The sequence below is a fragment of the Diceros bicornis genome, chromosome 2 (assembly GCF_020826845.1).
Source record: "Diceros bicornis minor isolate mBicDic1 chromosome 2, mDicBic1.mat.cur, whole genome shotgun sequence".
NCBI classification, from domain to species: Eukaryota; Metazoa; Chordata; class Mammalia; order Perissodactyla; family Rhinocerotidae; genus Diceros; species Diceros bicornis.
Genome location: NC_080741.1, coordinates 5,191,696 through 5,217,189, shown reverse-complemented (window position 1 = coordinate 5,217,189; position 25,494 = coordinate 5,191,696). Strand labels below are relative to the sequence as shown.

At 37.0% G+C, this 25,494-nt stretch overlaps 1 protein-coding gene and 1 pseudogene across 3 annotated transcripts in view; one reads left to right on the top strand and one right to left on the bottom strand.

Moving 5' to 3' along the window:
- Window positions 1-25,494, top strand: part of RNF13 (ring finger protein 13) — a 147,163-nt gene that overhangs the window by 38,609 nt on the left and 83,060 nt on the right. For 2 of the 3 annotated variants that reach the window (XM_058551073.1, XM_058551079.1), the window contains exons 3-4: window positions 1,951-2,031; window positions 24,975-25,100. In XM_058551073.1, the coding sequence (XP_058407056.1) occupies window positions 1,951-2,031; window positions 24,975-25,100 (207 nt within the window). Of the gene's footprint in view, window positions 1-1,950; window positions 2,032-24,974; window positions 25,101-25,494 lie in introns of those variants that run through there. The other variant, XM_058551088.1, reaches the window with a different exon arrangement.
- LOC131411301 (adiponectin receptor protein 1-like) lies at window positions 9,370-23,449 on the bottom strand (annotated as a pseudogene).

The following is a 25,494-nucleotide window of genomic DNA, read 5'->3' as shown; positions in this document are numbered from 1 at the left end:
TTCCAAGTCCTAGTGTTACAAGTACTGTAGTTCAAGCTAGATATTTTATTTCTGAAATTCTAGCCAAAAAAATGAAATTCCTCAGTAGGTAATAGGAAGTGATAAAAGAATACTTTAGTATTTTCCATTTCCTGAGTTTAGAAGTACAATTTTTTTTAAGTACTGTCTGTATACATTTGTATTTTTCTTTGGTCTATCTATGTCGATCCAAGTCAATTTCTTTATTTTATTGTAGTGTCTTTGGCCTTGGAGGAGTTAAATGACTTTCTCAAGTTAAACACAAAGCTGATCACAATTGAATTAAATCAATTAAAGGTGTTTTAATTGGGATTAAATGATACATTGTGGTAATGGATAGAAAAGCATTTTGTGACTTGAAAGCACTTTGTAAAGCATAGAATACTCTGCAAATATGAATTATTGTTACAGTAGGAAATTACCCTGAAGCAATGCTGACCTCCAAGTATGCTACCAGGCTGATTATCCAGAGATAACAGAATGGATAGGTTCAGTGACCAAATTCAGATGCTGGAATCAGTTTATTGAATTAATTACAGACATACAATGAGAAGCATAGGTGAAAGGTATGTTAAGACACTCAGGATTGGGTGTGAGTGGAATGCAAGAACCACATGACCCGAATCCCGTCTTAACCGTTATTAGTTTGTCCAGTCTCTCCATGCTGCATCAGCTTTCCCTGCTGACAGTGCGGTACCAGGACCTGTGTTGAGGGTGAGCAAGAGGACTTGACAGATGGAGGTTGTTTGGATCCAATGTTTGCTTGCTCTATTACATCTGAATGCAGCGGTAAATTGCTGTTAATCTGCACAGCTGTTTATGTTGCCTGTCTCTGGCAGATGACACATGAGCCTAGAATGGGGATCACCAATGGGTGTTTGATTGAGGGACAACATGACTATCAGTCTGGATATGTGGCCTAATTCATGTTTTGTGAATACTGAAGGTTTGCTTGATCCTTGGCTAGCTATATGTAACAATTACTTTGTTCCATCCTTTTTATCTATATTAAAAACAAATGTCTTCTATTTTTGGCCTAGAAGTTAAGGACAACTGTCTTAACTTCTGATACATCATCTAAGTTTTCCCTGTGTTTTAAAAGTTACTTCTTTACTATCTTTGCTTAGTTTCGTCGATCTTCCTTGTTTCTCTTGTTTTCTATATAGCAGAGTGAACATTCTTAAATATTACAGCAGCTCACTTGACAATTATCATTGTTATTATCTTCTAAAGCACAGAGAGCCTTTGCTTTGTTCTGTTTTGGTCAAGGACTGATGAGTATTGTAGCATAGGGAAAGTCGTGAAGGAGTGTGAATACCTTCAGCTCTCTCTGTGTATGTATTTCATTGAGTTTAGTCTTTTCATTGCTCAGCCCTAGGTAAAAATATTCAGATTATATAAAAAAATGACAGTGCCTTCAAAGTATGATGTGATGATGCTCCTTCTTTCTCTGGGAAAAGGCATCTTTCATAGCTAGAGCCAGAAATCCTGTAAATCTCTTCTATTAAATCAGACTCTATATTAAATATAGAGAAAATAAAGTGGAACTCTTGCTGGAAAATAATCTTGTCTAGAAAATTCCTTGCTAGGGAATTGTCAGTGGGAAAAACTCGGAAAACAGTAGGTGTTTTAACACTATTTTAACACTAATAGAAACAAGCTACTTAATTACCTGCCTTTAATGTTATAGAATTATTGCTGCTGTTTAATAGTAATTATGTGAAATCAGAATCCAATTTAAGCAGTTGTATATGTAGTAAATTATTTATATTCTTTGCTATTTTAGTGAATGTGCATTTACGAAGTTGATGTTTATTGTGATAAGCTGTGATAGTAAATCAGAATTGTGGAAATGATGACTTAATCAACTTTTTGTTTTTAATGTTGTGCGTAAATTGGTTGTAACTTGATTGTTTTTAATTTTATATTTAGTATAATTTTGAAAATGCATCTCAGACATTTGATGACCTTCCAGCAAGATTTGGATATAGACTTCCAGCTGAAGGTTTAAAGGTAAGAAAATAGTAATATATGCTAAAGGCATGAGGTGTTTAATAAGGTGATTTTTATTGCTATTTATTTATTTAAAGAAAAGAAAATATTTCTTACTATTTCTTATCATAAAACCCATACATATTCATTTGTAAAGTGTTCAGACTATTCAAAACGTATGAAGAAGAAAGTGAAAATCACCTATGATTGTATTATTCTGATCTAGCTACTGTTAACATTTTGGTATATAATATTTCAGACCTGTGCCCTAGAATATGTGTCATATGTGTGTGTTTGTAGATATATGTGCACACATATGTTTATGCAATTGTTTACATACATAATGAATCAATATTTTAACACTAATAGAAACAAGCTACTTAATTACCTGCCTTTTTCACTTAATTATATATCTAGAACATCTTTTTATATGAATAAAGAAGGATCTATGTTTTTATTTGTAATGGCTGCATGGTTTTGTAATATCATGAAATACGATGGATTTTTGAACATTAGTTTAATTTTTCATAATGGATATTTAGGTTGTCCAGTTTTTGCTATTACAAACAGTGCTACAATGAATGTCTTCTTTGTGTATTTGTCTGTCTGTTTGCATAAGATGTATTTCCAAATGTAGAATTTCTTTGTTTATGGAACACATGTTTATAATATTGTTGCATATTCAAGGTTGCCCTTTGAAATTTGGGGACAATTTTAGACTCCCACCAATAGTGGCTGAGACTGCCCTTTTTCCCCACACTCTCTTCAATACTAGGTATTACCAAATTTTTGTTAATTGCTAAAAAATGTCTAATGAGATTGAAAATCGTAATGCTTTTTGCCCATTTCGTGTGTGTGTGTGTGTGAATGTGAGAGAAAGAGTGAATTGCCTATTAATAATACTCTTTGCTTATTTTTAAATTAAGACGTCCATTCTTATTGATTTGTAAGAATTCTCTATATATTGGAGGTATCAATCTGTTGTTTGCCATATATGCTTCAGGTAATTTTCCCAGTTTGACCTTCATCTTTTAACTTTGTTTAAGGTTTCAGAAGTTTTGTTTATATAGTTATAAAATACTTTCTTTTCCTTCTACTTCTGGGATCATGGTTAGAAAGTCCTTCTCCATTCCAAGATAATATGAGGTTTTTGTGTTATATAAGTTAGAGTACATGAAATTGTGTGTATATATACATACACACTACAGAATGTTTTCAGTTTGTTCTAACTTTCTTAAAATTCCTTATTTAAGTACCATAAAACTGTTATTCTCAATTAGGATGACAGGCACCTATGGGCCGGGCATATCAGTTTTTAATTTTTTAAAGATTTTAAATTATTTAAAAAATTTTCCAGCGTCGTATGACTGTTTCTTGTTGTAAAAATATTTAAACAGAAAAGAAGTATACAGAGAAAAAAGAAAAAGCCTTCCTTCACCCCTTCCTCACCTGTACGTATCAATCCCACTTCCCTCTTCAGTGTTAAACATCAGGGTGTTATGTGATCCTACAAACCTGCAGATCCTTTTCTGAATATGTAGTACTTTTTGAATCATAAATTTGTAAACTCATAAAATTCATAAGTAATCATTGTGTATATGAAAGGTCTCTTAAATTTTATAATGGAATCCATTCTATGAAGGGATAAAGATGTTCAGAGTATCATAGCCTGCAGAAGCAGTTTACAGACTGTTTCAGGAATAAAACCCAGAACCACCTTGTGGAACTGACTTGATAAAGGATTGAAGCAGCCACTGACCCCCAAAGCCCATCACCTTTTCTCGGATCAGGAAGCCTCAGTGGTCTTACCCCAAAACGTTCTGCCTCTACTGCCACCCAGGATAATCAAAGAGATATCCTTTGCCAGACTCTTTCCTCAGATCCAACATCTAGATTTTTCTGATTGATAGACTCTCGGCCACATGGTTACTAGCCACATACATTAGTGAAATACTAGCTATGAGGGACGCTGGGTAATATAGTAAATTTTTAAATTTTTGTTGTTTTAGTCTACTTTGGGAAGGTGGGATTCATAGTGTGGGGAGAGTGGGTTCAGAAAGTTTGAGGCACCTTGCGTGATAGGTGTCCACTACAATGTTACTCTGCAATTTGACTTCCTCACCTCCCCACACTTAGCATTATATCTTAGAGATCTTTCCACAGCTGTACCTATAGATCCAGCATATTCCTATTGAGCAGTGCATGGTATTCTGTAATATGAATGACCATAGTTTATTAGTCATTTCCTATTAACAGATATTTTAGTTTCTTATCCAAAGTATAGAGATTTGGAAGTATAGTTGATGAGTCAATGAGTATGTACATCTAAAGTTTTCTTAGATATGCTAAATTACCTTTCCAAAAGTCTGTACTAATTTATTCCCATTAACAGTGTATGAGAATACTCATTTCCCTACACCCTTGCCAACACTAGATATTATCAGTCTTTTTAACTTTTGCCAATCTGATGGGCACAAAGTATTATCTTGTTTTAATTTGCATTTCTCTGATTACTGGTGATTTTGAGCTGGCAGCCTTTCTTTGATTCAGTCTAAGGAATCAGACCATCCCTTTTCACTGAAGAGCCTTTCTGCTTAGCAAGTTTGTTTTAAAGAGTTACAGAACTCCTGGTAACCATAGTCCTATGGGTGCTCCTCTATTACTATGTTAGTGTAAATTCAGTTTACATTTAAAAGGTATTTGACAAATTTGTTTATTTACTGCCTAAGAAAGAATAGTGTTAAATATCTGCTTGCTTTTTGCCCTGTGACCAGATAGGGCAAGCCCAGGAAGTAAAATACAGTGACAAAAGAGAGAATGTTCTAACAAATAGTTTTATTATGGATAGCTTTTATATTTGCATGACTGGCTTGCCATTGCCCAGATTCTGAATTCACAAATGCTAGCTTACTCATTATTGTTTACAAGGAGGACTTGATGATGATGAAGCGGGGATAGCTCACTGTAGTGTAATGTCTATAAAACCAATTAAATGAATGTGTTAAAAATATAACCAAGTTAAAGATACAATATGGTTATTAAGAGATGTAGCTGAGAAATATTTGCTTTTAAATTTTGCCCAGAGAGTTTAGTTGGAATAATTTTTTATAGACTTATATTCTGTATTCTGTAGGTTTTATAATATCATTGGATTCTACCATTTATAAGAGATCAGATATTTATAGTACAACATACATGAATTGAAATTCTCTGTTTACGTTCCATTTACATATGCCCCAACATTAAGCTAATAGTAGTTAGAGGCTTCTTCTGTCCTTCTCCATCATTTTAAAAAATATTCTTAGATTCATACAACCTTCTAAAACTGAATCAAGAAGAAATAGAGAATCTGAATAGACTGGTCACTGGTAAGGAGATTGAAACAGTAATCAAAAACTTCCCAAAAAACAAAAGTCCAGGACCAGATGGCTTCTCTGGTGAATTCTACCAAACATCCAAAGAAGACTTAATGCCTATTCTTCTCAAACTCATTGAAAAAGTTAAAGAGGAGGGGACGCTTACTAACTCACTTTACAAGGCCAACATTACCCTATTACTAAAACCAGACAAGGACAACACAAAAAAAGAAAATTACAGGCCAATATCACTGGTGAACGTAAATGCTAAAATTCTCAACAAAATACTAGCAAATTGGATATAACAGTACATTAGAAAAGATCATACATCATGATCAAGTGGGATTTATTCCAGGGATGCAAGGATAGTTCAAGGTTTGCAAAGCAGTTAATGTGGTACACCACGTTAGCAAGATGAAGAATAAAAATCACATGATCATCTCAATAGATGCAGAGAAAGCATTCAACAAGATACAGCATCAATTTATGATAAAAACTCTGAATAAAATGGATATAGAAGGAAAGTACCTCAACATAATAAAGGCCATATATGACAAACCCACAGCTTTCATACTCAATGGTGAAAAACTGAGAGCTATCCCTTTAACAACAGGAACAAGACAAGGATGGCCACTTTTGCCACTCTTATTTAACATACTATTGGAAGTCCTAGCCAGAGCAATCAGGCAAGAAAAAGAAATAAAAGGGATCCAAATTGACAAGGAAGAAGTGAATCTATCACTATTTACAGATGATATGATTTTATATATATAGAAAACCCTATAGAATTCACCAAAAAAACTAATGGAAATAATAAACGAATACAGTTTGCAGAATAAAATTGCAGGGTACAAAATCAACGTACAAAAATTAGTTGCGTTTCTATACACTAACAACGAAGTAGCAGAAAGAGAAATTAAGAATACAGTCACAACAAAAAGTATAAAATAGTTAGGAATAAATTTAACCAAAGAAGTCAAAGACCTGTACGCTGAAAACTATTAAGCGTTGTTGAAAGAAATCAAAGACGACACAAATGGGAAGATATTTTGTGCTCATAGATTGGAAGAGTTAACATAGTTAAAATGGTCATGCTTCCTAAAGCAATCTACAGATTCAATGCAATCGCTATCAAAGTACCAATATTTTGAATGGAAATAGAACAAAGAATCCTAAAATTTATATGGAACAATGAAAGACTCCAGATAGCCAAAGCAATCCTGAGAAAAAAGAACAAAGCTGGAGCTATCACACTCCTTGATTTCAAATTATACTGCAAAGCTATAGTAATCAAAACAGCATGGTACCGGCACAAAAACAGACACACAGATCAATGGAATAGAATCGAAAGCCCAGAAATAAACGAACGCATCTATGGACAGCTAATTTTCCACAAGGGAGCCAAGAACATACAATGGAGAAAGGAAGGTCTCTTTAGTAAATGGTGTTGGGAAAACTGGACAGCCACATGCAAAAGAATGAAAGTAGGCCATTATCTTACACCATACACAAAAATTAACTCAAAATGGATTAAAGACTTGAATGTAAGACCTGAAACCATAAAACTTCCAGAAGAAAACATAGGCAGTATGCTCTTTGACATTGGTCTTAGCAGTATCTTTTTGAATACCATGTCTGACCAGGCAAGGGAAACAACAGAAAAAATAAACAAATGAGACTACATCAAACTAAAAAGCTTCTGCACAGCAAAATAAACCATCAAGAAAACGAAAAGACAACTTACCAATTGGGAGAAGATATTCGCAAATCATATATCTGATAAGGGGTTAATACCCAAAATGTATAAAGAACTCATACAACTCAACAACAAAAAGCAAACAACCCAATTGAAAAATGAGCAAAGGATCTGAACACTTTTCTAAAGAAGATATACAGATGGCCAACAGGCACATGAAAAGATGCTCAACATAATTAATTGTTAGGAAAATGCAAATCAAAACTACAGTGAGATATCACCTCACGCCTGTCAGAATGACTGTAATTAACAAGACAAGCAATAGCAAGTGTTGGAGAGGATGTGGAGAAAAGGGAATCCTCATACACTGCTGATGGGAATGTAAACTGGTGCAGCCACTATGGAAAACAGTATGGAGATTCCTCAAAAAATTAAGAATAGAACTAACCATATGATTCAGCTGTTCCACTTCTGGGTATTTATCCAAAGAACATGAAAACATTAAGTCAAAAAGATGTTTGAACCCTTATGTTCATTGCAGCATTATTCACAATAGCCAAGACTTGGAAACAGCCTAAGTGCCCATCAATGGATGAACGGATAAAGAAGATATATGTATGCATGTACACCACATAATGGAATATTACTCAGCCGTAAGATGACATCTTGCCATTTGTGACAACATGGCTGGGCCTTGTGGGTGTTATGCTAAGCGAAATAAGTAAGATGGAGAAAGTCAAATACCATATGATTTCACTCATAAATGGAAGGTAAAAACAACAACAACAAGAACAAAGTATGTAGGTACAGAGATTACATTAGTGGTTACCAGATGGGAAGGGGGTGAGAGGAGGGCAAAAGAAGTAATAGGGGACATGTGTACGGTGACAGTTGGTAATTAGTCTTTGGATGGTGAACATGATGTTGTCTACACAGAAATCGAAATATCATGATGTACACCTAAAATGTATATAAAGTTATAAACCAGTGCTAGCTCAATAAAAATAAAGCGAACAACAAAATAATTCTCAAGTATAGGAAAGTCAGAAAGCTAAAGAAATTTTAGCTATTTGAGCTGTAATGTAAAAAAATGTGAATCTTGCATGGATTAAAATATGGCATGTTAGTGTTGTAGACATTTTAAAAGAAAGATCTGATATTTTTACCTGGGGGAACCTCTATGGTTTCAGTTATATATTTTAATTAACTGTTTTGGCTGGAACCTTCTTCCAGAAAACCTTTATTTATTTATTTGGAGACCCTGTGGCTGTGCCTCTGATCAAAAGGAAAGATGTGTGGCATCAATATGTTCCCTTACGTCTAAATACCTCATGAGAAACCTGGCAATGAAATATTGTATGGTGTGGTCATTGTGCAGAGTTAGACACTCACGAGGAGTTCATTACTGAGAGTCCCCAGTAGACATTTCTGAAAGTCTTTAACCTCGAGGTTTGCTGTTGTAGGCCCATCCCACCCCACCGTCCCTGAAGGAAACTGACATGCGACTGTTGCTGTTTTACCAGGTGCTTGTCAAGACGTCGTACTGTCCGAATTAAATTTTTGCCAGCCTGGTGGATATGAAATGGTATCTTACTGTTTTTTTTTTTGTACTTTCCTTTATTATCTTCACAGTGTTTGCATCAAGATACATAACAATGATAGCAGGTTTCTTTTTAAAGCTTAGTATTAAATATCTTTCCCCATTTTAATTTTACATTACTCTGCCAAGAAAAAAAAGTAACAATCAAGTTATCTGAAGCCTGGACACATTTCCATGATTAGCTGGGCTATATAAAAGTTGGGGGCTTTGTTCTTCCTGCTGTGTAAGCAGATCCAGGCCCTAGAAAGATGGGACCAGCTTGTAACTTTTTGAAAAGTGTGCTACAAAAATGGATGGCCTGTTATAAGCCAGATTACAAAGTAAGGACAGGGGCAAGGGAGGGACATTTTCTTGCAGAAACAATTTCTGAGGAGTCCCAGTCCATCATTTTTCCCCAGAATGGTTGGCTGAGGGGTAAAATCTCAACCTGAGCCTCAAAGTACTGTCTCGGGGGTGGGGTGGACATGGGAGTTGCCTTGCTGAGGAAGGGGAGGGCTAAGAGTAACCATCCCCACCTTTCTCAGCTAGGGAAATGGAAAGTTTATTGCCTGGTGGGTGTGAAAGTGGGCTGAAGCTTGGTTGGTACTGAATTCTCTAAGAGGTTTCTTCTGGAGACAGACAACTCAGTCTCGTCCTCTCACTTCAGCAAAGAAATTATTTTGAAAAGCGCTTGGGAAGTTCCTCCTCCACTCTGCAGGTGGAAGGGCTCAGAGAAGGGAGTTGTCAGTGCAGCCGCCCTCTAGGCCATAACGGAATTCCTGAAGGTTGGCGACCCCGTAGAAGTGGACAGGGGCTGCTGCCACCACCAGGACATGGAAAACCTGATGAGACTGGAAGCATATGTCAAATTTTCCAGGAAAAAAGCGCTCAGGAATTCGAGCAGCATAAAGGCCAGCTCTGGTGATGTACATCACAGCCATGAGGAAGAACCAGCCCATCCGACCCACCGTGGTGGCCTTGACAAAGCCCTCAGCGAGAGTAAAGTGCATGGTGGGCACAACACTGCTCAAGCCAAGTCTCAGGAACACTCCTGCTCTTGTCTGCCAGTGCTTAGGAGTGGCAAACCCGTCCCACGGTGCCACGGTGGTGGCAGAAATATCCAGGACACAGACGATGGAGAGGTAGATGTGCCGTGGCTGTGGGCAGCAGTAGAAGCAGTAACAGAGCCAGGGGACGAAGCTCCCCATGATCAGTAGAGCAATCCCTGAATAATCCAGTTTGGAAAAAGTCCGAGAGACTTTCTCTGAATGACAATAGATGGTGTGAAAGAGTCAGGAGAAGCTGAGGCAGAGCACTGCACGCAAAAAGAACATCCCCAAAACCACCTTCTCCTGTAGAGGAGCCATGAAGTACATATTTGATCTGAGCATGGTCAAGATTCCCAAAAGACAAACAGGACGAAACCAAGCAGATGGGTCCAAATGTTGCCAGTTTCGCTGTGGATGCGGAAGATGCTCTTGAAGCAGGCCTGAAGGAGGGCATGGGGGCTCTATGGCCATGTAGCAGGTAGTCACTGTCCTTCAGCCAGTCAGGAAGCACATCATGCGAGATGACCCTCCAACACACCTCCCAGACCTTATACGCGAACTCCTCCGTCTTCTCCATGGCATGGTGGGCTTGCAGAGGGAGTGTCAGTACCTGTACCTCCTCCTCCTCTTCCTGGGGCACTGGGCATGCCTACTCTTCTTCAGTCTCAAAACCCTGCAGCCTCAGCTTAGGGAAAGGTTGGGGTCTCTCAGCCCCAGGGGGCAGAGATCTCCCTGTGATGGTAGACAGGCCGGGCGGGCGGCCTCTGCTGAGGCCACGGCCTTTGGCTACATCCCGCGGCTCCCTCCCTGCGCCGGAAGGGTCGCGCCTACCTATCTTACTGGTTTTAATTGGTATTTCCTGGATTATTAGTGAGATCAAGCATCTTTTTATAGGATTATTAGTCAAGCAGGTTTCTTCTAGTTTGAATTGTCTTCTTTTTTGCCCATTTTTCTATTGGTTTGTTGGTTTTTAAAATATTGATTTGCAGGAATCTAGACACTAATCCTTATGTTCTTTGTGCTTGCTTTTTAATTGTAAGTTGCCTTTCAAAATTATGCCTGTTTAAATTTTAATGTAGCCCCCTTTTTTGATATTTTATATTTTCTCTGTCTTAAGTAAATCTTTCCTTACCCTGAAGTCTTGAAATATTGTCCTCCAAAAGATTTGTAAATTTTTCCCATGCCCCCTACTCCATGCTTAGGAGGTCTTTATTTTCCCAGAATTATTTTATTGTATAGTATTGTAAGATAAGCCCCTATTTCTTACGTTTTTGAAATGAATAACCAACTATTAAAGCATCGTTATTGAATAGTCAAGATTTTACATGGAGATTTGTAATGCTAGCAAGGTCTCCTCGTAGACTCTCTATTTATTATCAATATAGCTGGAATAATTTAGTTACACATTAAAGGCCAGTCTCAGGAAGATCAAGCTTTTCTAGGTTTCTTGTTGCTATACTTTTAAGACGTGGCTTGATAGGTATAGGAGATAATGATGTTTACTAAAAAATTCAAAACAAGCTTTGTCTCTGAGAAGGAAGGCTTGATCAGTAGTCCTAGCATCATATTTCCTTAGTATACCTGTCAATGGCAAATCTTGTTTTCAGCAAAACACCTTTTGGGCTAGATTTACTGTGATCATTGTGTACAGTGTTTTTGTAGTTTGGTGCTCAACGTATGTTCTTCATGTTGGTGAGAGGAAGACGTTGAGGATGAAGGTCAGGGGATGCAGATTCGTCCTTGACTGAATCACTCTTAATATACAGAACAAAGGTACAAGTAAAGGGTTTTCCTTATATGATACGTGATTTATTTCTCCTTAGCATTATTCTTAAATTAGTACCCTACATCATTACTAGTTAATTTTCCACAAACTAGACTTATTCATTGAAAATTAATTTACTAGTTAATTTTAGAATTCTTTTATAAGAAATGATTGTATTTAATGCAAAGGCTTGAGATTAGAAGAGAGATTTTTTTCCTAGTGAAGGGAAGTGCAAATATTGCAGGGACTCGTGGTTGTTTGGATGCCTTGTTTGTGATACCTGCTGTGCTTTGTTTGTAGAGAAGATGCTCAGCACCGGCTACTGTGTTCTCCCTCTCCGGACTCCCAACACTTTTGTGGAGAAGTCTGCGTTAAGGCTGAACGTGCTTGACTTCCTCTCTCTTAGGAACTGTTCACTGTCGAAATATCACCTTCAATTGGTAGACTAAAACAGAGGTCAGAGTTCCCTTTTTAAAGGATAAATAAGGAAACAACACCATCAAAATAGGGAGGAAAACCACCTGGCTATACATAAAATAGGAATTCTAAAGTCTAAAGACATTTTCAAATGCGCAAAGTTAGATGGTGTAAAAAGAATGCTTCTCAGTGGATTTTGAGCTTTTGAAATAAACCTTTTCCTGTTAATTTCAAAGGTAATGATTGCTCATTCATTTATTAACTGAATCTGGGAATATAGCATTTCATTAGATGTAGAAAATAAGAATTAATTCATCATGACAATTCATCACTGAGCGAAGAAGTGTGGAGGTAGGAAGAGAGAGTAGGGGGAGGGCCTGAAAGTGTGCGTGGGCAGGTCTGCAGATATCCCACCCATCTGACGTGGAATTCCCAAAATCCAGCCTTGGTTCTTTTCCTTTCTTCCATAGTTTGGGCCCTTGTCTCTTCCACCATGCTTGGATCCCCCCCACATAGTTCTGTTTAGTCTCTACCGCCTTAGAAGTCAAAGGAGGCTTAGGTGTCTGATCTCATAAATCCATACACTCCTCCCACTTCCCTGTTTCGTTACTGGGCATCTTGGTTGTTTGATCACTTGGTAGTTTTCATTAGATTTTCTTGCTGACTTTCTCAATTTGATATGGTAAAAGAGTAATTTTTTATTCTTCTGCTTATGAAAAAAATATTTTTCTGATTATAAGAGTAATATATGATCACCATAAAAATTAAGATGATACAGGACATGTATAAAGAATATGAAAATCATACATAATTCTGTAACCAAGGGATTTTAGTGGTAGACATTTGGGTACAACTATGAGTTTTTATAGACACATTTAAGCCTTCATTTAATGCATTTATATTGCATTATAATGCATCTATTTTGCACTTCTTAAAATTTGGCAATATCATTGGCATATCCAATATTATGGAGATCTTTTCCTATAAAAATATATGCATTCATATCATCACTAGAAATTCTACAATTTATTACAATACTTAAGTTATACCATAATGTAGCCAATCACCTCTGTCACTGGACATTTAGATTGCTTTCACTTTGAAGATTATGAAATATTTTAAACATAGAATAGAGTAAGGGAATAATAGAATATCTCATATACCTACTACTTAGATGTTAATATTTTGCCATTTTTTTAAAGATGAAATAAAATGTTACCAATACTATTGGAATATTCTTTTTTTTTTGGTAAGGAATATTGACCCTGAGCTAACATCTGTGCCAGTCTTCCTCTATTTTATATGTGGGTTGCCTGCCACAGCATGGCTTGATGAGTGGTGTAGGTCCACACCTGGGATCTGAAGCCGCAAACTTGGGCTACCAAAGCGGAGCACGCCGAACTTACCCACTACACCACCAGGCCAGCCCCAGGAATATTCTTTTTATTCTTCCAAATTCCATTCCTTTTTCTCCCTCTTCATAGATAATCATTATCCTGAAATTTATGTGTATCTTTCCCATTTATGTTATAAAACATTTTTTACCTCCTATATGCATTTATAAACATTGTTGTGCCTCCTTTTAAATTTTGTTTGGTCTCTTTTTAAACTTGGGTTTTTCATCCAACACTATATTTGAAATTTATCTATGTTGTTATATAGTGTTCATTCATTTTAACTGTTGCATAATACTCCGTTTTATGAATATGCCACAATTTATTTTTTCATTATTTTGTTGGTAGATATGTAAGATAGTTTTTTTGCTGTTACTGTGTTGCAGTGAACACCCTTAAAAATGTCTCCTTGTGTACATTATAGCTAGATGCCATTGCACGCTCAATAGATTAGTGAAAATAGCCTAACAATATCAATAGCTGGCAAGGATATGGGAAACCATATTGATTATGTGGCAATTTAGAAGGCAATCTTAGAGGACGTGTATTTCTATTGTAAACTCAAACCACTTAGAATTCCTCTTATTTTTAGAGAAACTATCTTGTTGGATGTAGCAAATCCTACAAGTATACCTCAGTCTTTTGAGCCAGTTTTCCACTCTGTTGGTTCAGGGTTTAGATTGAAATGACAATGTTTGATTGGATTTGTTTCTGAAGAATGATAATGATGTAGTAATGATGGTGGTGTGGTGTGTTACATATTAACTAAAAGGCATTGTCCACCAGAGGGCACAATCATTTTGTTTTCTGAAATGTCAAGATATAGCTATCCAGTGAGGTATTATCTCTGTGCTGAATGAGAATCACATACCCGATGGCCTTTTCTTCAGAGAGCTTGAATGTGGTAAAAACAAAATCCTGAAAGACAACTACTTCTGTGTTAAGTAAAACTCAAGGCTACAATCTTTAAATTTTAATCGTGTTATTTTTTAAGAATTAAATTCAATAATAGAAAAACCAAAGGATTGTCAACCAGATATTATGATTTCTCTTTATTTAAATCTTTCAACATCAATTTGAGTGAAAAAGGAATTATTGATCTTATTTCCTAGCTTTACCCTGAACACCATGATGTATTGCCTTTTTTTTTTTTTTTCTTTTTAATGACAAGGTCACTAGCAAACTATTTAGGTCTGCAGATTAGTTTCGAATAGTTAACTTTGGGAGAAGATATTTGTTAATTTATATATAAATGTGAAATTCTATTTGCAATCAAGTTAATCGTATTTTGATGATATAAAGAAAGTTTTAGTAGATGTTTTAGCCAGCCCTGGTGGTCTGGTGGTTAAGATCTGGCGCTCTCACCACCTCGGCTGGGTTTGTGTCCTGGTCAGGGAACCACACCACCCATCTGTTGGTTGTCATACTGTGGTGGCTGCTTGTTGTTGCTGTGATGCTGAAAGCTATGCCACTGGTATTTCAAATACTAGCAGGGTCACTCATAGTGGACAGGTTTCAGTGGAGCTTCCAGACTAGACAGACTAGGAAGAAGGACCTGGCCACCCACTTCCAGAAAAATTGGCCATGAAAACCCGATGAACAGCAGCAGAGCATTGTCTGATACAGCACTGGGAGGCGAGAGGGTGGTGCAAAACTGGGCAGGGTTCAGCTCTGCTGAACAGGGTCGCTACGAGTCAGAATCCAGTCAGTGGCACTAACAACAAAAATAAATGTTTAACAAGATAAATTATATATAGATGGGACAGCCAGTATTCTAAAACCAACACAAAAGAAAAACACACAAAAACAAGAAAGCATCTCCATAAGATAAAAACATCTCTTCTTGCTGTCTTCAGAAATAGTACATTACTGGTGACAGTGGACTGCAGCCTCGTGTTTCTAGATGACCTTGTATTAGGTGATGTATATTTTCAACAGATATTACTTTTTTGGGTAAGAATTTAACCAACAATACTAATAGTAAAACTAGGAATATTTAAGATACAGCCTAAGACATGCTAGAAACTGTCTAGTTCATTGAGCAGCCTCACGTCCTTATCTTTTTTTTTTTCCTCTGAGGAAGATTCACCCTAAGCTAACGTATGTTGCCAATCTTCCTTTTTTTTTTTGCTTGAGGAGGATTTGCTCTGAGCTAACATCTGTATCAGTCTTCCTCTGTTTTGTATGTTGGTCGCTGCCACAGCATGGCTGATGAGTGGTGTAGGTTTGTGCTTGGGGTCCGAACCCGTGAACCTGGGCTGCCAAAGCGGAGTGCACGAACTTAATCACTACACCACAGGGCCAGCCCCCTTATCTTTTTAAAATAACAACTATACTGAGATATAATTCATATACCATACAATTTGCCCATTTAAAGTGTACATTTCAATGGCTTTTAGTGTATTTAGAGTTATGCAACTATTACCACAATCAATTTTAGTACATTTCCATCACCCCAAAAAGAAACCCCATACCCATTAGCAGTCATGCCCCATTTCTCCCCAACCCCTCCAGCCCCAGCCCTAGACAGTCATTAATTTACTTTCTGTCTCTATAGAGTTTCCTGTTCTTGACATTTCATTTATAAATAGAATCATATAATATGTGGCCTTTTGTTTCTAATTTCTTTTGCTTAGCATGTCTTCAAGGTTCATCTGTATTGTAGGTTATATCAGTACTTTGTCTCTTCTGATGGCTGATAACATTCCATTGTATAGGTATACCACATTGTGTTTACCTCTTTATCAGTTAATAGACATTTGGGTTGGCTATTATGGATAATGCTGCTATGAATATCTGTGTATGTGTTTTTATGTGGACATATGTTTTCATTTTTCTTTAGTATAAAACATATCTAAGAATGGAATTGTTGGGTCATATGGTAACTCTATGTTTAACCTTTTAAGGAACTGCCAGACTGCTTTCCAAAGTGGCTGCACCATTTTCAGTTTCCACCAGCTGTGTATGGGGGTTCTAGTTTCTCCATGTTCTTGTCAAAACTTATTTTTTATCTGTCTTTTTTTTTTTATTATAGCCTTTCTGGTGGGTGACATGGTAGCTCATCGTGGTTTGAATTTGCATTTCCCTAATGATTAGTGATGTTCAGCATCTTTTCATGTGCTTATTGGCCAGTCGTATATCTTCTTGAACTTTCCCACACTCTGTTTCAAATAAGTCAGTTTCTTTAGGAAGAGCTTTGGAGGTCTTTGTTCTTATGGACTGCCTCTCCCAGTGGGCAAACTTTCTGATCCATTGCTCTGGAATTGGCTCCATTCAAAATGTGTGAGCCTCACTGGTTTTCTTTCTAATCTAGGAAACTGCCTGTGCACTTACTATTTGCTGTGCTTGTTCTTCCATTATTAATATCTCTGTATCTGGTGGGTGATTGCCTAGCATAAAAATATGTGTTCATTTTTCAGTGACACCCTGCTTTATGCACAGTGTGCTGGTTGGGGGTGGTTGTCCCTGGTCTTCTCTATTTGTCTCTCCCAGCGTGGATCCTCTGCCCTGCAGGTGAGCAAGGGTGAGGGTGATCAGGGCCCAGCGTTCTTGGCCTCGTGTACTTTGCCACATTCACCAGAAGTTGAGCCTTTGCGATTTGGAGCTGGAGAGGATGAGAAATGGTGGTGACCTTCCCTTCCTGCTGAGATACCATATTTCTTAACTGGGAGCTGAGGGGAGAAGGAGCCCTGTTGTCTCTGCCACTACAATCCAGAGCGGAGCTTCCGTGTTGCTGAGTTAATGGGGTCTGGGGAGTGGGTTGTGACTCAAGTGCTACAAACTTCTGATTTTCTTGTCTCACTTCTCCTTTAGCGTAAATTTCGCATCAACCTAATAACTACCGTTCTTGGTTTAACCTAGCAGTTGTGTCAAATGAATTGATTCTCCCAGTCCTTGAAAATAATCTCTTTGATGATAAGGATATTCTTCCATATTCTCCTCTTTTGTAGAGATACTGTTTCAATATTAAGAGGATTTCTAACCTGAGACTTCTTTGTGTGATATACTTTATAAAAATTGAGTGACTACCAACTCTATCAAATATTGGAGAAGTGTGCGTATCCAGAATGATTGCAATTTTGTGGGAGTATTTTCTCTCTGTTCTGTCTGAACAATTTTACCAATATAAGTAGATATGAGCTATATTTAGTATTTATAAATTGAAATGTTGATAAATGTAAAACCAGGAAGGGGAATGTCATGAGCAACAAGTATTTGATCTTACTTATTTCTGTGTAGTACAGTGTCTGGCATAGAATGTAAATTTCTTGAAGGCAGAATCTTTATCTCTGGTAGTGTCTGGGTTATAGTTGGGCTTCAGTAAATATTTGTTCAATGAGTGAGTGCATCAGTAAAATAAAGAAAACTGCAATTAATGCTTCAGATTGACCTGTTGGGAATAAATTATGAAGTAGGGAATGGCCAAGATGTCCATAAATATATCGACCAGTTTGCTATCTTATGTGTTTATTAGTGTTCTTTAGTGAGCATGAAAAGCCATATTTAAGAACCTGGTAGCCTGGCCTTTGCTGTTTTTAGGGTGATTTATGCCATCTGTTTTCTGCTTGGCCTCAAAGGCTCTGTGGAGAAAAGTTGAGGATAAAAATTCCAACTTCAGGGTTTATTTTGTTCTCTGACAATGAGAGGTAGGTTGGAGATAAACCAACCTCTTGTGCTTGCCTTCACACTTGGATGACTAGCTCATCTTATTTTATGTGGCATTTAGGAGTAGTTTTCGTATTGAGTACATCATACAGATCAGAGTTGCAAAACTGTTAACAGTTCCTTGGCATCAAGGGGAGCGTAGCTTGAACCGTAGCTGTGGTGATTGTTTATTACTTCTCCATCAGTATACGTTTTTGGCCTCACCACTATTCCCCAGCCTTTCCTCTCCCAAATTGAACATATTTTACCTGTAATATTTGACATATGTAATGATACAGAAGATGCTAAGAGAATTTGCTTTGTAATGGAATCTGAAAATGAATCCTTGTAAGGCAAGGAATCTTTTCTTAAAATAAATAATTATATTACTATCTGTTAGTTGGAATAAAAGTGTTGGAATAAGGTAAAAATTTTACTGCCTGGTTCTGTAAATATAGAACTGTCTTTGGTTTGGTGGTATTAGTTCCCTTCTGAACACTTTGTCATTCACTATTTAAGGAGTTTGAGCTATTTTTCTTTGCCAAGTGTATTTGTTAAGCGCAGTTATCATCTTCATAACAATAATGAAAATAATAGCATTAAAGAATAATCTTTAGTCTCGCCAATCTCACCAAAATCATTTTCTTTTTGTGTTTGTGTTTAATTTGAAAGACACTGTGTTTTGGAGAAAAGAAACATGATTTGAGTCAGCCCTGGGCTTGGCTCACAGCACTGTCAGTTATCAGCTGAGTGTTCTTAGGTATATTCCGTACTTTGAAGCTTTGGTTTCTTCTTTAAAACAGGGATGATAATGCCTGTGTGATTTGTGAGTATAAAGCTATCTGTGTATTCTAGGACTTAAGTTTAATTGTGATAGTTAACTTCAATAGCAGCAAATAACTTGGAACACGAGTTGTCTGTAAAGCACATTGCAGACTTTTGCATAATTTGATGAAAGATGCTGGGATGATACGAGAAAATAGGAAGGTGTTAGAAAAAGAAGAGAAAAGGGCAAACTAGAATGCTAATAATTTTAATAAGCACTTTTGCCGTTGCAATGGTGATTATATTACCGCAATGCCAAAATTATTAGAGTGCTGGGCTGAGAATAGGGAAACCTGGAATTTAGTCCTGGTTTAATCCTTGTCTTTGCGAAGATGAGTAGTGTGCTAAAATGGGAAGAACATGGGCTTTTGGGTCAGAGTTGCTGGGCTTCAAAATCTGGTTTTATCACTGGGCAAGTTATTCAATTTCTTTAGGTTGTCTACTCATCTATAACAGTACGTATCCAGAGGACGAGTGTGAGGAAAGGGGCTATTATTTATTATTTCCTTCTTTCTCGTATTTTGGGTTTAATTTGCTCTTATTTTTTCTAGTTTCTTTAGATGCTTGTGGAGGACATTGATGTGAGACCTTTCCTTTTTTCTGATCTAGGTATTTAGTGCTGTGTATTTCCCTGTAAGTATTATTTTAGCTGTGTCCCACAAATTTTGGTAAGTTGTGTTTCTATTTTCATTTGCTTCAAATGTTTAGGGCTCATTTGCCTCTCTTCTGAGGCAATAGTCTGAGGACTCTCTGTGATGCTCTGTATTAGGAAGTCTTTCCCTTCTGGCTGGTAGGAACATGAACTATTCCCAGTGCTGTGTAACTCCAGGGCTTGTTCCGTTTACTCCCTCCTGATGGTTTTTTCGCAGTGTTCGTAGTTCCCTCACACACATACGCAGATTACTGCTCACCCAAGGACTTGAGTGGACGCCTCTACATATATCTGGAGCCCTCTCTCTTTGTGGCTCCCTCCTCCCCACGACTTGGCCCCACAAAAATCTAGCTGCCGTCGCCTCCTCAAACCCTTAACTCTGTCTCCTCAGCTCATTGAGACCACCAGACTCTGTTGGGTTCCTGTGCCCTGTTCTGAGGCCTGGAATCTCTGCATGCGGGGAGCTGAGGTGTTTGTGGGGCTCATCTCATTTGTTTCCCTGTTCTCTGGAATCACTGTCCGGCGCTATCTATCGTCCGTTGTTTGAAAGCTCACGTTTAATATCTTTTGTTTGGTTTCCTAGTTATTTGAAGCAAGAGGGTAAAAGTAGCCCCTATTATTCCGTCATGGCTGGGAAGTGGAAATTCAGCTTAGCATCCAGTAGGTAATCAATAAGTGCTAATTATCAAATCCTTTAAAAACAAATCACTCAAAAATTCCCATTTGAGGAAATTAAGATGGGTGATTTCAGAGCTGCATATCGACATTGTATAAATCATTATGCTGTTTTTTCCTTTTTTTGTTGTTTTATTTTTTTATTTTTTATTTATTTTTTTAAAGATTTTATTTATTTATTTTTCCCCCCAAAGCCCCAGTAGATAGTTGTGTGTCATAGCTGTACATCCTTCTAGTTGCTGTATGTGGGACGCGGCCTCAGCATGGCCGGAGAAGCAGTGCGTCGGTGCGAGCCCGGGATCCGAACCCGGGTCGCCAGCAGTGGAGCGCGCTCACTTAACCACTAAGCCACGGGGCCGGCCCTTGTTGTTTGTTTTTTTTTTTTTTTTTTTTTTTTTTTTTTTTGTGAGGAGATCAGCCCTGAGCTAACATCCGCCAATCCTCCTCTTTTTTTTTTTGCTGAGGAAGACGGCCCTGGGCTAACATCTGTGCCCATCTTCCTCCACTTTATATGGGACGCCGCCACAGCATGGCCTACCAAGCAGTGCGTCGGTGCGCGCCCGGGATCCGAACCAGCGAACCCCGGGCCGCCGCAGCGGAGCGCGCGCACTTAACCGCTTGCGCCACCGGGCCGGCCCCTGTTGTTTGTTTTTAATCTCAGTACAATTAATAAACAAGTATAGTAGTTTGTGACCTTTTTTTATTAAAGCTTTGATGTTCTTAGAATTTTAACATGAGCCAAATTTTGGTTCTAATGCTTTTTGAACTTTTTCAGAAATAATATGTTTTAAAAAGTATGTAGTTGGTCTAAATTTTAAGTATTCTTTTAATGTTTTTAGTTATTAATGGGCTTATTGTATTTTTTGACATCTTTTAATCAGACTTTGTTAAAATCTAAAATCTAACTCACTGATAAAATATATAACCAAAATGGTTATTGGGGAGAATTCTAGCAGAGTATATGAGATGTAACTTTGAGATGACAGATATTCAGTTACTGCTCTGAATAACGCTACAAATGTAGTATCTAATTTGTGAGGAGCTTTGTGTGTGTGTGTGTGTGAGGAAGATCAGCCCTGTGCTAACATCTGCCAATCCTCCTCTTTTTTTGCTGAGGAAGACTGGCCCTGGGCTAACATCCGTGCCCATCTTCCTCCACTTTATATGGGACGCCGCCACAGCATGCATGAGGAGTTTTTAAAAACCTTCTTTTAATCCAGTTAAGGGCTTAACTTTTAGTATATAACCCTCAAATTCCTTGTCTTATTCAGTGCTTTCTTCAGTGATGTTCAGGAAGACATGGAAGGTATGGCTATCGAATTCACAGGTGGCATGGAACTGGGAATGGTTAATATACTAGTGTTTTGCCCTTGAGTCTTAAAAGATAGGTACTGAAAAGAGGAGAAATATACCTTAGTAGTAATATATGTCAAAAATTTGTTGAAACCACTGTGATGTGTTTTCAGTTTTACAGTGCATCAATAGATGTATAATGTCTAGAACAAGTTAAGGAGTGGTAGTTCCTATCTGTGTTATACTGGTCAGATCACTTACAGTAGTATGTTCAGGTTTTGGCCAAACTGAAATATAGTCAAGTTTAAGAACCAAGGCAAATGCCACTTTTTCCTGTTACTGAATCCCATAGTTAGAATGATTTGCTCTGTTCTGTGCAGTTGTACTGCATGTTGTTTAGACGTGGTTTTCTCCTATCTTATTGGATCTCTCAGTTCTTTCCAGGTATTGATTACTTGGGTAGGGACTCAGTCTTGCTCATCCATCCTAGTACTTGAACAGAGCCCTCGTGAAATGAGACCGGTGTATTTAGAGCATAGTGTTAAAGAAATGTAAAGTAATATGATATGAGTAATGATTAAGGGACCTTTGGCTGCATAAGAGGAGAGTAATCTCCAGCTCTTTGTGAAAAAGAAATGACATGTGCCCTGTATGTGAAAGTTACTGGTAGATTTTGGAAGAATGATCTACTAAAGAATTAGAGAAAAGGGCAGTGGATATTTTTAACATTCCAGAAAGTGTTGATATAAATAAATTCATCTGTCTCACATTAGGAAAACGTTAGCTGATAAAGTCTGATCAGTGAAACTCTTTTTGGTCTATGTTTGAATGTAAAAATTATGACAGAAAGATTCTGTTGACATCTCCATCATTTGAAGTATTTGTTTCTTGGCCGCTCTTATTAAAGGACCAGAGAGTTCTGTCAAATTAATTGACAGAGCCTCTTATACTACCTTGTAGATGCTGTGGGTGAAATAAAGTAAATTTGCACTTAGTGTTAAGTGACTCACATCTGAGGGAAGGATAGGAATTTGTAAGCTATTTAGCAAGTTATTCGTTTTAGAATCCACAGGAAAGATAATATTTAATAATTTAAGACCTGGTTTTTAAAATTTTATTGAGGTCATAATAGTTTATAACTGTGAAATTTCAGTTGTACATTATTATTTGTCACTCACCATATAAATGTGCCCCTTCACCCCTTGTGCCCACCCCTGACCCCCTCCCCCCGGTAACCTCTAATCTGTTCTCTTTGTCCATGTGTTAGTTTATCTTCCACACATGAGAGAAATCATATGGTGTTTTAAGACCTGTTTTTTTTTTAAAGGCTTCAGTCAGTTTTCCATTAATGCAAATAGATTGTTTTTTTGGACTTTTAGCTTATGTGTATTTGATTTTTGTAAATTTTCTTGAGTTTAAAAATAATACAGGCTTCTCATAACGGATTCAACAATACGGAAATGATTAAAAGGCAAATACCCTTTCGCAGTTCCACTTGTAGACCCTTTTTTGTGTCGGTACATAGCATAAATTTATTGATTCTAAGGTGCATTTTATTACCCCATATTTTAACATCTCTTTAGAAATTGGGATATCTTTCAATTGCTGTCCGCCAGGTGGCAGTCATGATGGAGCTGTCATCACCTGGACATGGGAAATTTGGCCACAGCCGTTCATATTGTCTTCACTTCAGTTGAGTTATATGCCTTGTTGGTATTATATGGATTGAGTTTAATTGCTGTTATAAGTGTCTTGAACTGCACTGCAGTAGTCCCTCCTTATCCGTTGGGGATACGTTCCAAGACCCCCCACTGGAAGCCTGAAACTGCAGATAGTAAACCCTATATATACTGTTTTTTCCTGTTTATACATTCCTGTGATAAAGTTTAATTTATAAATTAGGCACAGTAAGAGATTAACAATAATAACTAAAAATAGAAAAATTATAACAATATACTTAATAAAAGTTACTGTAGATCTTAGCAACCTCAACATACGATTTTTTTCTTTTCTTAGTAAGTCAAGAACTTTTACCTTTTTACTTAAAGGAAGCGCTTTATTGGCTTCTCTTTGGCATATCTGAGTTGCCACCATCACTATTCTTGCACTTTGGGGCCATTATTAAGTAAAATAAGGATTACTTGAACACAAGCACTGCAATACCATGACAGTTGATCTGATAATGAGCTGGCTACTGAGTGGGTAATGGATGGCGCATACAGCATAAATACACTGGACAAAGGAATGATTTACATCCTGAATGAGGTGGAGCAGGACTGCATGAGATTTCATCATGCTCCTCAGAGTGGTGCACAATCTAAAACTTATAAATTGTTGATTTCTGGAATTTTCCGTTCAATATTTTCTGACCACAGGTAACCGAAACTGTGGAAAGTGAAACCGTGGAAAGTGAAACCACAAATAAGGGGGGACTACTTCATGTGATCTGGCATTAAAGCAAAAAGTTAATTTGTGTGCAAAAAGGCAGCAGGATGTAAATATAACATGAGTGAAATATTTATTATTGTAAGGATAACCACAGTTCTGTTTTCCTGCAAGTGAAAACCAAGTGCTTTATGGAATCAAGAAGGGGAGCTATTCTATGAGTAAATGAAAGTGTGATGTATTTTATTCCTGAAACACGTGCAAAAGCATTCCCTATCACAAGCCCAGCAATGCAACTTAACGCAGGAGAAATTGCCAAATCCTGTGGAATAGATAGTTGGTGTGAGCAGTTCACACACCGTACAGGACTATTGTTAAGGCACTGTGTCATAGCTTTAATTGCTCATTTCTTCTTATAAATGAATTTAATGAATTGGAACATCTTTTTATGTGCTTATTCAGTGTTTTACATCTGTTGAGAGAGTCATTTGGTTTTTCTGTGTTAATCTATTAGTATAACATTTTATATTAATACGTTTTCTGATGTAAAACCATCCTGTATTTCTGGGAACATAACTTGGCTATTTTCTTTTTAAATTAATAGTTATGTTGTGGACATCTTTCCAATTTAGTATTTATAGATTTACTTCATTCTTTTTAATGGCTCCGTTATTTTTCTGTTGTATGAATATACTATGATTTTTTTAAATGGCTGCCTTATTGATGTGCATGATTTCCAGTTTTTGCTATTAAAATCAATGTAGCAGGGAACATCTATATGCATGTACCTTTATATATTCAGGCTAGTATTTCTATAGAATAAATTCCTAGAAATGCTATGCATTTTCATTGTTAATAACATGAAAGAAATTTATAAGTTAATTTAAAAAAAAGTATTTGCTTGGTTTGGAAATGTCGATCATTGTTAGAAAATATACCATCATGCTAACAGTGGTTGTCTTGGGGTGATGGGCTTATGCACGATTTTTTTTTTTTAATTTTCATAGTAAAAATGGAAGTTACTTTAAAAAACTAAATGCTTATGAAACGAAATACTACTCTAGAGGTTCTGGGATTGTGAGCAGTTGGAGGGTAGGAATTGTTGTGGCTGCCAGATAATTCATCTAGCCCAATGCAAAACACATGAAACAAATTCAAAAGATGTTTGTAGAAGTAAGTTGAATTGATTTTTTGAGTTTAACAGAGAATAAACTTATTGCCAATTCTTTTTCAGGGTTTTTTGATTAACTCAAAACCAGAGAATGGCTGTGAACCCATAGTGCCTCCACCACTGAAGGACAATTCATCTGCCACTTTCATCGTGTTAATTAGAAGACTTGATTGTAATTTTGATATAAAGGTAATGTTTGCTTTCTTCATTTTTTTTGTTACTGTTTGTTTAGTTATCTAACTTAAAATTCTCCCTTGTTTCAGAAAGGATTTAATAAAGTTTACACAATTCGTTCAGATTAAAAAAGAAAGGAGTGAGGACAAAAGGCAAATGAGGAGATAGTGAAGGCAAGAAAGACAGGAGCAGGTTTACTGAAGTCTTACTCATTGCTACAAAATTTACTCTAAAGAAGCAAATTGACTAGGATATAAATAATTACTGTTGGTTCTAAGAATTTTCAGATGGTTGTTGGGCATCTGGAACTGTGGTTTAATAGTGGAATCTTGCTTGATCTAACCTAGGAATGGAACCGTTAACCTTTAGTTTTATGCTTTCACCCTTCCGGTGTCAATACTACACCTAT